The sequence below is a fragment of the Crocuta crocuta genome, unplaced genomic scaffold (genome assembly GCF_008692635.1).
Source record: "Crocuta crocuta isolate KB4526 unplaced genomic scaffold, BGI_CrCroc_1.0 scaffold657, whole genome shotgun sequence".
Taxonomy (NCBI): Eukaryota; Metazoa; Chordata; class Mammalia; order Carnivora; family Hyaenidae; genus Crocuta; species Crocuta crocuta.
The window spans coordinates 935543-949294 of NW_027529583.1; the positions used below are offsets into that span (position 1 = coordinate 935543).

The window sequence follows — 13752 nt, forward strand, 5'->3', positions numbered from 1 at the left end:
TATTAGAAAACAGACTGGGGGGGGGAGGGGGAGGGTCCGAGGCACCTAGTGAGTTCACAGTTTCGCTTCCCCTCTGGCCCTCTCTTTCCCCCAGATGCTCTTCCCTCCTGCTTCCTTCTCAAGTCTCTCCCCCAGAGTCCCTCTGCGGCGCACAAACAGGGCTCCAGTTCACCTCTGGGAGGCTAGTTTTCTCACGGGTGCTCTCTGTGCAACCAGGTGAACAGCTGGCTCCCTGAGTGCATTTTAAATCTCAGAAGGCTTCAGGAAACACTCTTAATTTGATGATTAACCCGAGCCTTTGCTTTTCACCCAATAGAAAGCCAGTCATTTGCCCTGATGTGCCAAAGAAAGCAGCCTCCCCTCCTTCCACTTGTACTTTGTCTCGAAATTCTTTTTGTTTTTTAAAAGCAGGGTGCTCCTTCCCAGGAGCAATGCTCTTGTGGCACACAGCAGCGAGGAGCACAATCTTCTACATATAAGCATAAGCCCAAGTAGAAGGCTGGAGGGCAGTGTCTCTAAGTGAAAGGTGGCGCACTCTTTGTGGCCCGTTGCTGGCCACATGTTCTTGGGGCTGAGGTGCCTTGGACCAATCATATAACCTCTCTGGGCTCAGTCTCTCCTCTCTACACTCCAGTGCATGCTTAAGGCAGAGGAATGTGAGGTCTGGTCACGCGTGCTAGAGTCAACCTTCTAACTGTGAACAGAGAAGCAATTCTGACGCAGAAGTTACAATATGTCTGTAGATCTGCTTCAGAATGACGCTGTCTATAATCAGCCTCGGAACTGGAAAAGAGCACCACTATTTGGTTAGTCTGGTACCTTCTAGTACGGCTGTCTCCTCCTCCTTTTTGTCAAGAACCAGTTGCTCCATTTCCTTCCTTAGATCCTCCTGATTTAAGTTACAGGTATCAAAGGCATCACTGACAAACTCAGAAACCCCTGGGCTGGTAGAAATCTCCTCTTCATCCTGAAATGCAACAAACGAGCTTAGAATGGTTTTCTAAGTGGCATTTAGCGCAACCTCACTTTCATCTCCTTCCTCCACTAGTCAGATGCTCACAGTTCTCCAGGCTTCTAACCTACGCAGCTGCTCGGGAAGCAAATGAGCTGCCACCTGAATCCACTATGCTCTCTCAGTTCAGGTCACTCCTGTCATTAGGTCCAATTCCTGAGAGCACATCTAGAGTGATGCCAGGGAATCACCTCAGGTCTCAGCCACAGGTCCCTAACTGTGCAAGTGCCGGAACTCTCTTCTCCAAAACAGCTAAGACCCGTATTCATAAGTAGTTTCAAATGGGATCTGAGATCGTTAACACAGAGTTACTTCACTTCCAGACATCAACCACTAGGTACAATGTAAAACTGTATTACCTCTTGAGTTTTAAGCTGAGATTTGATTACGACAGGTGGTGTTTTGGGCCGTACTGCCTCTAAGAAGTGAGAATAAAAGAGACAAAAACGCTTGATTCAATTCTGAATACACATTATAGTAACAACTAAAATATCCACAAGTACGACGATACTAAATAATTTTCATAAATGAGCTTTTATGTTATGCTTTTAAGAAAAAGCTAGGTGAGACCATTTCAACCTCTTTCTTTTGGGGATATTTTTTAGAGGTCATCCTACTTGATGCCCCGCATATAAGACTTCCAAGCAGGAAATAAATTTTGACGTCAGTGTTAGCTGAAGTCAAATTCAGGAAGAGTTCTACTCCTTCTTTCAGGATAATGAGAACTCAGTTATTTATCAGATTTTCCTTTTGTCATGAATGCTAGAAAGCACGAAGCAAAGTGCAATGCTCAGTCACAGCATTTCTATCTTGTGAACCTTACTAGGTGTATAGTCTTTATTGAACCCTGTCTTAAGCCTGTTGTGTTACACAGGCAGCATGTGGTTACATGGCATTTCCCAATAAAATTAGTGAAAACAAAAAGCAAAGAATAATACACAACCAGGATTCTTTTTAATATTTATACGCAAAATGCCAAATTGTAGTGTGTAGAGCAACCTCATCCCATTTCCCCGACCCTAAATGCACCGTCAGGTTCTTTTCTAGTGGTCTGTACAGCCTGTGCCTTAGGATACCTGGTTTTGCCTAATTATTTACAATCTCACGAACAGGTTAAGTCTCCAGTTGTAATTAGTACCTATACACAGGTGTTCATTAAATGTTACAAAAGTGACACAAAATACCGGTCTTATTTTAATTACCATTGCAGATCTTCAATTATTGCTGATCTCTTAAAACATTTCCCCAGCAACCAGGGGTCACTTGTCCCAACAAGACTGCAATGTGCAACGTGATGGTGCCTCGGTCTGAGCTGGACCCTGACAACCCGGAGTGGAATGGAGCTTAGTTCTGCTCCACAGATTACAGCACTAGGGGAACGCCAGGTTGAACGGAAGGCAGAAAAACCAAGAAAAGCGGTGGAGGACAGAAAGTTTAATATGCTAAGTGGTAAAGGTCCAGGAAAGAGATGGAAAGAGAGACTAATGACTAAGAGAGAAATAAAAAGGAAGAGATTTTAAAAAAACACAACCCTGAAGAACAAGAAAAGGAAAGGAAAGGGACAGGGACAGGGACAGGGAAAGGGAAAGGAAAGCTTGGGGGAAGACAAAGGAGCAGGGTCAGAGAGAGGGCAAGGAGAATGAGTCTTTCTTCAGGAAAGAATTTTCCAGAAGATGACATTTTTGGTACACATAAGATGACAAGCTCATGAGAGTCTCTGAGTCAAGAATATTTTTACAGTAACTCTTTGTCTTACTCCGAGTCAAGTCTTCTCCCAGCATACCTGTCATTGGCAAGTCTTCGTCTTTGTCGTGGCTCTTCTCCTCTTTCCCGGCGGCCTGCTGCTGGGCAGCCAGGGCGGTGAGCTGGGCTGACTGCTTTATCAGGGAGACGCGGTAAAAGTAGTTCCTCCAAAACACTTCTTCCCTCACGCTTTTCAAGACAGACGACGACACATTTAAGAATGCATGCAACACATACAAATGCATGCAGGGGCTATTTGTTTCAGTGGAGTTGGGAAGAGATGTTTAGGGGCGTTACTCATTTGTATGTGAAAACCACTTGGCAGAGGGGGTGCTGGTGACCAAATCCTGTAAGGTAATTGTCCACGTGGGGGTGGCCCAGAATGGGGAGTAACAACCTGAGCCAGGAAAGGGGGATGTCTGAGCAGGGAAGGGGGTGGTGGTGAAAATGGAAGACTACTTACACGCAGGGGGTTGATCAATTAAGTAAAATTCTTTTTTTTTACTTCAATTAAGTAAAATTATTAAGGATAGTGGGAACCAAGTTTCTCACAGAGAAGGGAGTGACAAATATTGAAAGGGAAAGTTCTAGAATGATCCCTGTTGTGAAGTAGCACTATGAATACATGGTTTTCATTTAGTAGAGACGTAAATGAGTACATGGGTATATACATGAGCACATAAATATTCCTCAGCTCTGTCCACTGAGTGGACCAAGGAGTAGGACAGCTCAATACCAATGAGCATGCCTAAGTGTTCAGATCTTTGTGTCTATACACCATTTTCCACTAAAATGAATCAGAGCTCTTTGGGTAAATGGCCAATTCCAGGGTTACAGCAGGGAAAGAACAAGATGAGCCTGGACTACCTTATACCAGAAAGTAAGGAAGCACTAAAAAATAATGAGGAGGAGTCAAAAAGACACAGAAGTCAACCTGAATAGGCTCCCACTGGCCAACCTGGTGATAATTTGAGCATCACAATAAATAATTATAGCAATGTAATGGATTATAAGCATTACATAAAACGGGACCATGAGTCTATACAGATACAAATAAATACATGAATACATTCAAAGTCTGATGAGGAAAGCAGTATTTTTAGAGAGTTCCAAAGTACCTCCCCAGAAAATACTTGTTAATTTCAAAGAGGAAAGAAGTAACTTTATAGTCAAGAAGTCTGGCACAAACCACCTTCATTGAGTGACCAAAGTGTAGACAGTGCAAAAAGGCACTGTGCACCACTTGATAGGATGCAACAGACAGAAGGAGACTGATGAGACATGAACATTAAATGCAACATCTGAGCCTGTACTGGATCCTTCTGCTAAAGAGGACACTGGGACAAATGGTAAAACTTGAATGGGGCTGGGGTGCCTGGCTGGCTCAGTCGGTAGAGCGTGTGACTCATGATCTTGGGGCTGTGAGTCTGAGCTCCACGCTGGGTATGGAAATTACTTAAAAAAAAAAAAAAGGGTGGGTGGTGCCTGGGTGGCTCAGTTGGTTAAGCACCTGAATATTGATTTTGGCTCAGGTCACGATCTCACAGTTGTGCACTTGGCGTGGAGCCTGCTTGAGATTCTCTCTCTCTCTCCTCTCCCCCTCCCCTGCTCACTCTCTCAAAAAGTACCCCCCAAAACAAACAAAAAAACCCCACAAAACTTGAAAGGGGTTTGAGAATCAGAAGGTAATAATGCATAAGCGTCCATTTCCTGATTCAGGTAGTTACACCGTGGTTATGCAGGAGAAGCCTTATTCATAGGAAATACACACTAAAGCATTCAGGAGTAATGGAGCATCAGGTCTCAAATGAGTGAGAAAAAAGTTTTCATACTATACTTCCAAACTTTCTACATAAAGGTGCGATTGTTTAAAAATAATAATAATAAACAATGATGACTATGCTTACCTAAGAGCAATTAAATAAAGATCTCGAGGGTGGAAGGCAGAACACAACTCAACAAAAACCATAAAATGCACTCCCCAGCCCACCCCATCACTGAACTCGCAATGAACGGCTTTGGTGACCCAATGAGTTGTGCAGGGCCACACCTACTGGAGGAGTCATACATTTTGTGTTCCCAGAACATTGTGCTAGTAGAAGTCACAAAAGGGTGGGAGAATGTACCTTTATTTCCCAGTTTACTAGAAGGGATGGATGCGGGATTTAGAATGGAGAGAAACCTAAGAAAGTATAACTGAAAAAGGTTTTGAAGGAGTAGAAGAAAATCATGAGAACTAAGAAAATTGAGGACAGGACTTGGCTTACGGGAGACATCAGGACACATGGTTGCCACATCTGTGAATGGCGAAGCTGGGCCAGGAGACGGGCTTTTTAAATGATTGAGGCCAAATACAACTCTATACAAGCTCAGCGAGATAAGAAGACGATGTGCTGCTAGATGCAGGCCATCTTTTCTTTCATTAATTCCACCAATATTTACCGAGTGCCACATTCATCAGACCCCACGCCAGGCGATTCAGGGATGAAGAAGACAGATTATCTGCCGACACAGATGGTCACAGGAATAATGACCTCTTACTTGTTAAGTTCCTACTCTGTGCCAAGTAGCATGTCCCAACCTCATGTGGTCTCACAACCCTTTTTCTTATAACATCTCCTGGAAATAGTTTGGCAGGAGGGAAATCCAGCTTAATGGCAGGTGGTGAGAGGTTAAGGTCATGCACCAGTTTACCTGAGAAGAAAACAGTATGCTGCAGCTGCCAGAAGAGCTAACAGAACCCTAGGCGGCATCAGAGTGACACAAGGCTCACTCTAGTGTGCTCTTCTGCAGGCAGAAAGCACTTGACACCCCTTCGGATACCTCACTTTCAGACAGTAAGCACCTGGATGTTGAGGGGATACGAGACAAAGACACCTGGGGAACAAAGAAAACAACTGGGGCTCTTTACCCAGTTAAGTTCAAGAATTTTCAACTGTTAACATTGTGGTTAGATGGAATGGGTAGCTGAGCTCCCTGAGTGTTTTCAAGGTCACTCTTAATTCTGACCTCTATGAAAAGTCTAAAATGAAACAGGTATGCTAGCAATCTACAGCAGATTATGGGCAATCTTCCCTCTCTCAGTACAACTAAGCACCTGGACTATTTTCCTTCCCAGACCTTCTCCCTCTTGATGGAAGAAGAAGCGGTCACAGAGGCACACTACAGAAACAATGTTACCCTCTGGAAAGTCACAATGCAGGTGACATATAAAGGTTCTGAGAGGCTCTATGATAAAGAAAACCATGGGAGTTAGCAACTCCCAAATGTCTACCATCTAACCACTTAGGCTTTCATGACTTTTTTAAGGCATTAGTAGGCTGTGACTACCCTCTGGGAAACAATGCGCATAGGTTACAGTCCAAGGCCAGAAAGGACTTGTGATTTCTCTACTTTATCAGAGTAAAGACCTCAGAGGGCGTCTGTGAGGCAAAAGCAGGGCCCCGTCTCATGTCAGCGCTGCTGTTGCAGGGATGTGTTAACACGCTAGGAGGCATTTTGAAATACAGAGCAAGGGTTTGTTTTGATTTTTTTTCTAAATTGTTCCTGGTTAGTGATGGCTTCTGTTTAGAAAAAATGTCTCAAAGGACCAAAGCGAGAGTCCTAGATTTGTGTGTGATGGCTCATGTTTTTATTATGGAAATTTCAACAAAAACAAAAGCAGAGAGGCTAGGACAAAAACGCCCCCTGTACCGGTGACCTAACCAGCAATCACTGGCATTTTGCCAATTACACTTCATGTCTGTCCCTCTCCCCTCCAGGTATGCCTTTCTCTGGGTATGGGTTGGAATATTTTAAGGCAATGCCAGATATCACATCCTTTCATCCACAAATATTTCAGTAAGCATGTCTAACAGATAAAGACTTATGAAAAATGATAACTCTAATTTCTAAATCATCCTCAACAGAATTAGCAATAGGAAACTGGAATTATATTACTCAATAGACCATTTACCTAACCAGCAACAAACCAGAAATCCTACTTGCCAAATACCAATTCTCCCAATCTTTTCAAGACTCTAAAATTACTCTCAACAGTAAGAGGGTGTCCAGAATTGTCACTAACCAACGCTGTGGACAGCTGGCCACATGCCTGCCATGTGTAACCCCGGGCCACATGCCCCACTGCCTTGGGGCCTCAGGACCATTCCGAGAGCATTGGCAGAGAGTCTGCTGTGTGGCCCAAGATGATGTCAATAGTCTTCAAGTTGATGAAGCCTTTAGGTACAAAGCCCTCCCGAACCCCAGACCTTTGCTACTCTTCTCTCAGAAAGAGGCAGTTATTCAGAATAGGTACAACCTCAAATTCTGAAAGAGCTTCTAACAGGTATATACATATGAACTTGTTCAAAAGCCAACTCTCAGGATTTTGTGAGCGTAATAGTGAAAAAAGATCAGTTGATAAATTTTTTTTATATATCCCTAACTAAAAAAACTAAACTACTTTATCTATCTATCTAGCTAGCTACCTATTTATTTTTAAGCAATATCTATACCCAACATGTGGCTTGAACTCTCGACCCTGAGATCAAGAGTCATGCCAGCCAGGTGCCCCCAAAACAGCTATTTTGGACACAGTCTAAGGATTAGATTTATAATGAGACTTTAGCCATCCTCAAATAACAGAAAAGGAATTAAGTAAATAAAACCCGCATGCCAAAGAGAACTGGCGAGGAAAGCACAGTGGGAGGGGGAAAGCTGATGGGCAAACAGCAACCTACTCTGTAAACCAGGCAGGAAGGGCGGCCGGCGACGACAGGCCGGGTCCCCAGGGGCGCGCTCCGAAGAGCCGGGGACAGGAGGCACAGGCATCTCTGAAGGCTGGGTGCAGGTCGGGCTGAGACAGGAGGCATGGCGGCAAGCCCCAGAGGAGCAGCAAGGTGGGTGATGCCTGAGCCGCCCTTGCCAGCTGGGGACCTTGCTCCCATGCGACAGAGAGCGACGGTTCACCCGGAGCTGAGCCACTCCACACTCAGACAGCTGGCGTGGCTGGGAGGGTCAGGCAGGAGGTGGAGGAGTCCTCTCCAGGAAGCCACCCTGCCCGAAAGGCCTGTGGGAACACACAGCACTAAGTGCCCTTTCTGCACGGCGCCTTCAGATATGAAGGACAGATAAGGAAACCCTGCGACATGAATGACAGAGCCCAAAACAAACACAGATTAAAGAAAAGCACTGAGACAAAAAGGTATTTCAAGAAAACTATACTTCATGTCCTCAGAGACCAGGAAGATACTGCACCCATCCAAAAAGAATAGAGTGCTATAAAAAAGGAATGCTCACAGAGTAAGACAGACTGTGGACTAAAAATGCAACAGATTCAAACCAAGGAATTGGAATTAAAAAAGGGGAGGAAGAGCCCGTGATGGCAGAGGGGAAGGGAAGGGACCCACCCACCATGGGGGGCCCCTGCTCATCCAGGTCAGGGCTGTGTCCCTGAAGACATTATGCTTGCGCCAGAGCTAAAGGACGAGCAGGACTTTCAGAGGAGAACAGGGCCTGCGGGCAGAGGAAAACTTTGGGTGGGAAGGAGAACAAGAACGCGGTCACTAGAGAGCAGAGCCGGAGTGGAAAATGGCAGTGGGCCAGGTCCTTATGGGCCTTGGAGACCTTAATTTTATTTGGAAGACATGGCACGGTGGTTGTTTCTAAAAGAAACTGTGTTCTAGCTTCTAACTGGGGATAAAAGAGAGCATCTTATCTCTACCCCAAATTTCCTGTTAGGCCCACTCTCAGTTCCGATTCTATGGCANGAGAGAGAGAGAGAGAGAGAGAGAGAGAAAGCATGCATGCACACAAGCTGAAGGGCTGCAGAGCCCATTTTCATGAAAACAGAACAGGAAACTGCCCTGGCCCCCATTCCAAGATTTTGCCCCGAGACCCTGCATGTGACCAAGGCCACCAGAAACCACATATACGTGCGGTGTGAGCAGCGCAGCTCTGTCTCAGGAACGCACTGCTTACAGTTTAGGAACAAGGGCAAATCTCATCCTACTCAGCAGCTCGTCCTCCCGGAGCATGACGAGGGCAACAGGGTACATCTGATCAAAGTCAAAATTAAACTGCACTCCGGCTGGAGGGTCACGAAGGAAATTCCTCTTGTCCTTTGACGGAAAGGGGGGAAACATGGGGAAAACCATAGAAAGCAATTAATATGTAACAATGCATCACTGATTTGACAAATATTGAATTCTCCTCAAGATTTCAGCCACAAAATCCATCGAAGTATCATTGACCTGTCTGCTTGAGAGTGGAGAATGACCAATTCTGTCATATGTTTATCATTTTTTAATTTTTATTTTATAAAGTTTATTTCAGAGAGCGAGTGTGCGCATGGGTGCACACGTGCACACGAGAGTGGGGAGGGGCAGAGAGAGAAGGAGGGAGAGAATCGCAAACAGGCTCTGCCCTGTCAGCATGGAGCCCCTGAGATCATGACCTGTGCTGAAAGCAGGAGTCGGACACTTAACTGAGCCACCAGGCGCCCCCTGTCATGTATTTTTTAACGGTCTCCATTGAAGAGAGCCTTGTGGGAGGCCAGGAAGTTCAATCATGCAAGTAGTTGAAATTACACAGTTCAAAATCATATGAATGTACGTTTGTTTCAGTGAGCACCTTCAATATGTGAAAACCACTGTAAAATAATCTTAGGATACTGGCTACATAAATAATCTTAGAAACTGGCTACTAAAAGTCGGTTTCATCTTATCTTGCCCGTGTTAAATTTTAACTATATTTTTGGTTTTTGACCATTCCTACATCAATAAAGCAAGAACAAATCTGAAACTAAATGGAGTTTAGTTATCTTACCTTCTCATGTAAAAATTTCAAAGTCTAAAATTGCCGCATCAGGTTTTGGCTGGAATTCTACAGCAGCCTCTTAAGGGGCAGCTATCTCCAGTCCCGTCTCTCCTACCCAGAGCAACCAACTTTCTACCCTGTCCCAAGGCAAACATGTGTTTCACCGGTCACTAAAATCCTTCAACGACTCCTTTGTCACTTTTGAGATGAAACCTAAACTTACCAGAATGGTACAGAAAGGTCTTCACAATCTGGCTCTTTATCCACACCTCCACCTGCACCATGCAGCCCAGCCACACCCAAACGCTTATGACTCCCCCTACCTGAACGTCAAACCCTGTCCCATATCCCCCAAACATCCTCACACCCTCCTGCCAAGACTCGTGACTCCACTGCCACGTCATCACTCCCGGGAAGCTGCCCTGAGATCATCCTCTTCCCTCTCCAAAACCAGGGGGACGCCCCTTTTCTTGGTGCTTCGTTGGTGTCCCGCACAACAGCGCTCAGCACTGGGAGCGATGCTGTGTGTACTCAGGTAGCAGATGTCCGGCAAGCCTTCAGGCTCTGGAGGGCAGGTCTCAGCCACCTCCAGGCGCAGGACTGGGCTGGCCCAGGGGAGGTTCTAAACACAATTTGCTGAATTGCATTCTCACAACTACCTAATGACAACTGTACTATCAATGTTTCTTTTTTATGCGTGATGCTCTGAGGGGTGCCCCAGCACAAGAAACTTAAAGATCTACTCTGCCATAGGCTCTGAATTGTCCCAACGAGTGCTTGGCAAGTCAGAGAATTTAAGGCAACTCTAATGGAAATTGCTAATCATCTCCCAGTATCCCTCTCTCCTTCCCTCCCATCTCCCAGTATCCATCCTTTCATCCCTGCTTCCCTCCCTTCCTTCCTTCCAGGATCACAACTCTTGAGTTCCAGCTGGGCAGGTGGCCACCCAGCCAGAGACCGGATTTCCCAGGCTCCCCAGCATCTAGGAGGGGCCATGCGTCTAAATTGCCAAAGGGATGTAGGCCTGGAGGGATAGGTGCAATTTCTGAGTCTCATCTTTCAAATGGTCTGGCATGCCCACCAACCTCTTACCCAATTCCCACAGGCTGGAGCACAGGCATGGTCATGGGAGCTGGCTTCACCAAAGAGAAGGCAGAGAACACCCCAGGGGCTGGCATAGGATAGGATTAAGACAGGAAATCCTTGGGTCTTAGATGACTTCATGAGCAAAGCACACCTACGTGGACCATCTACCTCTAGACTCTTACATGAGTGGGGAGGAGGGAGGGAAAGTCACAGCTTGCTTAACCTACTGTATTTTTTTATTTCTCTACTATAGCAATTTAGTCTATCTCTTAAAACATTCAGTAGCCACCATAAAGGATGAACTGAAGATGGCTCAAAGCTCTGGGTCATGCTGACATCCTGGGGGCTCTCTTGCAGGCACATCTGTGTGCAGTGTTCCCTGCATCATCCATTCAGCAGACGCGCAGTGAGCACCTGCTGTGCCCCAGGCACCACGCACCTGCTCAGTAGGGCACAGCACAAATGGAGCCCCTCCCTGCCTTCAGAGCATTTCCATTCCACTTGAGGGGTGGGAGAGTGGGAAGAGACAGACAAGGGTTTAGACTGCTAAGGCTAGGAAACGGGGTGACTGGTAGAGGGCTGAGAGGGTGGCGAGGGAGGTGACCTTTGAGATGAGATCTTGCGGAACGGTGCAGGATGGGCTTCCAGGGAGAGTGGGCAGCAAGCACCAGGCACTGAAGCAGGACAGAGCTTGGCTTGCTTGTGCTCCAGAAAGAAACAGCAGCTGGAACACTGGGATGCAGGGCAGCGGGGCATGAGGGAGGGGAGGAGTGCAAAGTCAAGAGCCTTCGAAGCCAGTGGAGGGGGTTTAGATCTTAGCCCACGAGAGATGAGATGCCATTAGAAGGCTCTATGTAGGAGAGTGATACAAAGGAATTTATACCATAAATGGGGCCCCTGTGGCTTCTGTGAACTTGTTCAGAAAGGGGCAAGGACAGGACCGCAGTTGGGACTCTGAAGACAGGAGATGATGGCACAGGGCCCGTGGTGGCGGCGGCAGGGGAGAAGTGGTGTAGAGGTGTGCCGGGAACACAGCGTTGTCAGGGTGCGGCAGGCCCAGGCGGGCTGGGGGTTGGCTGTGACTGAAGGAAGACTCCTGGGTTCGTGACTAGAACAAACTGGTGGATAACCAGAGTCTTATTCTGAGATGGAGAAGATGAGGACAGAAACAGGTCTGGGGGACAGAGGAGCTATGAGGACTCACTTGACTGGTGAGTATCTATCTGATGTTTGCCCTCAAATGACAGTCTCATTGTCCCCCTTCTCTTCTGGAGATAAGCATTATGTGTTGCCGGATCAAGTGTGGCCATAACACAGTAAACAAACAACATGGTGTTCATACTGAACTTGTAATGGATGGTCAGGCCTTTAAAGGGCTTACTAATGTGCGGGGCACCTGGGTGGCTCAGTAGGTTAAGCGTCCAACTCTTAGTTTCCGCTCAGGTCATGATCTCATAGTTCATGGGATCAAGCTCCGTGTGAGGCTCTGTGCTGACAGCGCGGAGCTTGCCTGGAATCTGTCTCCCTCTCTCTCTGCCCCTCCCGTGCTTATACTTGCGCGTGTGCATTCTCTCTCTCAAAATAAATAAACTTAAAAAAAAAATCTTTTAAAGGGTTTACTAATGGAAAGGAAAAAACCTTAAAATGTCCTGGGGGAGAGCAATGGAAGCAAAGTAAAGTCCAGCTCTATGTCTGTTTTCTAGACNATATTAAAAAAAAAAAAGAGTGGGTTAAAAACAAAGCTTGAAAACCACTGATACAGTCAAAGCCCTATTTGCTGACTCCCATGCCAGGCAGGCTGCTGGCTGCTGAGGACAGAGATCAAAGCCAGTCTCTCTGCCCAGTAAGAATCCACGGCCCAGTGGAGACACATGTAAGTAGTGAGGGTCACATTTGGGAGTCAAAGTCATCACGCCTGCACAATGGCGATAAAAGCTTCTACCTACCTCATAAATGTGCGGTGAAGCTTAAAGGAGTTAATGGGTAAGAAAAGTTCTTTCTCAAACTGTCAGGTACTGTACAATTGTTAACTGGTATCACTATGTTCCCTTTGAAGTACCAAGAGAAATCTTTGTAGGCTAGCAAACAAAATTTTATTTCTTTCAATTTCAGTTTCAAATACATAGAATAGTTAAAGAGAATTTAGAATACAATCTTTTCATTCAGATTAATTAGAATGCTATCTAGAAACTTTGTATGATAGCATATCTCAAAAGATTATCTTAATAACATAAAAGAATCCTTTTAAGGCTGAAATAACTGTTTTCTGTAACAGATCATACTTTTCTGTTAAGAAAAAAGAACTTAAGAAGTTAAAACTTGGGGGGAGGAACTCGGGAAAAAACAGTGGAAGTTGAGGTGTACAGTCCTAGTGTCTCAAAACATTTTAAATACTGTATAGAAGAAAAACATTCTATGGATAAAGTCATAATAGGAAGAAAGTATTTCTATACAGGGAATCACAAGGTACTTACAGCGGACAAGGCCAAGATTTGTTGTTGAATTGTTTCCTCATCATTACTATCAACCCATGGGGGCACCGCTGCTTCTAAAGATTTTAATAACAAAGAAGAGTAAAACAGGTTACAAAGGTTACACTGCAATCCGTGGTTTGAAAGAATGAGTTCCCACATAGTCATTTTAGCAATTTATTAATGAGCGCCAAATATGAACATCCATCATAATGCCCAGACTTAAGGTATGAGTCTAAAGCATGTACGCATTTGGTAAAAAATTACTTGAATTATATGGTGAGGAAATTGGACAACACCTTGACTAAGTAACCCAAATCATGATCACCAATGAAAAAGAGAGGATCCATTGTAGGCCTCCAGGTGGGCTGAGAAGGACGCAACATCATCTATGTAGTATTCCGGCCAAGAATGTATAATCTGAATCTAATCATGAAATATCAGCCAAAGCCCAACTACGAAAGGTCTATTTAAACAAAAAAAAACAACAACAAAAAAAAAAAGGAGGGGGGCGAGGGGNAAAAAAAAATAAAAAAAAATAAAGGAGGCTAAGACACATGCATGCTGTACTGAGGGGGAAAACATACAAAGGACCTTCCTGGGTCAATTGATAAAATTAGAATACGCACATCGTATCAATGT

The 13752-nt window shown here is 45.3% G+C and overlaps 1 protein-coding gene across 2 annotated transcripts in view; it reads right to left on the reverse strand.

The window, feature by feature from the left end:
• Positions 1-13752, reverse strand: part of SYAP1 (synapse associated protein 1) — a 29635-nt gene that overhangs the window by 2797 nt on the left and 13086 nt on the right. For both annotated transcript variants that reach the window (XR_013334535.1, XM_077761706.1), the window contains exons 4-8: positions 13114-13187; positions 8717-8856; positions 2796-2944; positions 1372-1430; positions 820-967 (exon numbers count right to left, since the gene is read on the reverse strand). Coding sequence is in view for 1 of the 2 variants with exons in the window: in XM_077761706.1 (XP_077617832.1) it covers positions 820-967; positions 1372-1430; positions 2796-2944; positions 8717-8856; positions 13114-13187 (570 nt within the window). In the remaining variant the exon portion in view is untranslated. The remainder of the gene's footprint in view (positions 1-819; positions 968-1371; positions 1431-2795; positions 2945-8716; positions 8857-13113; positions 13188-13752) is intronic.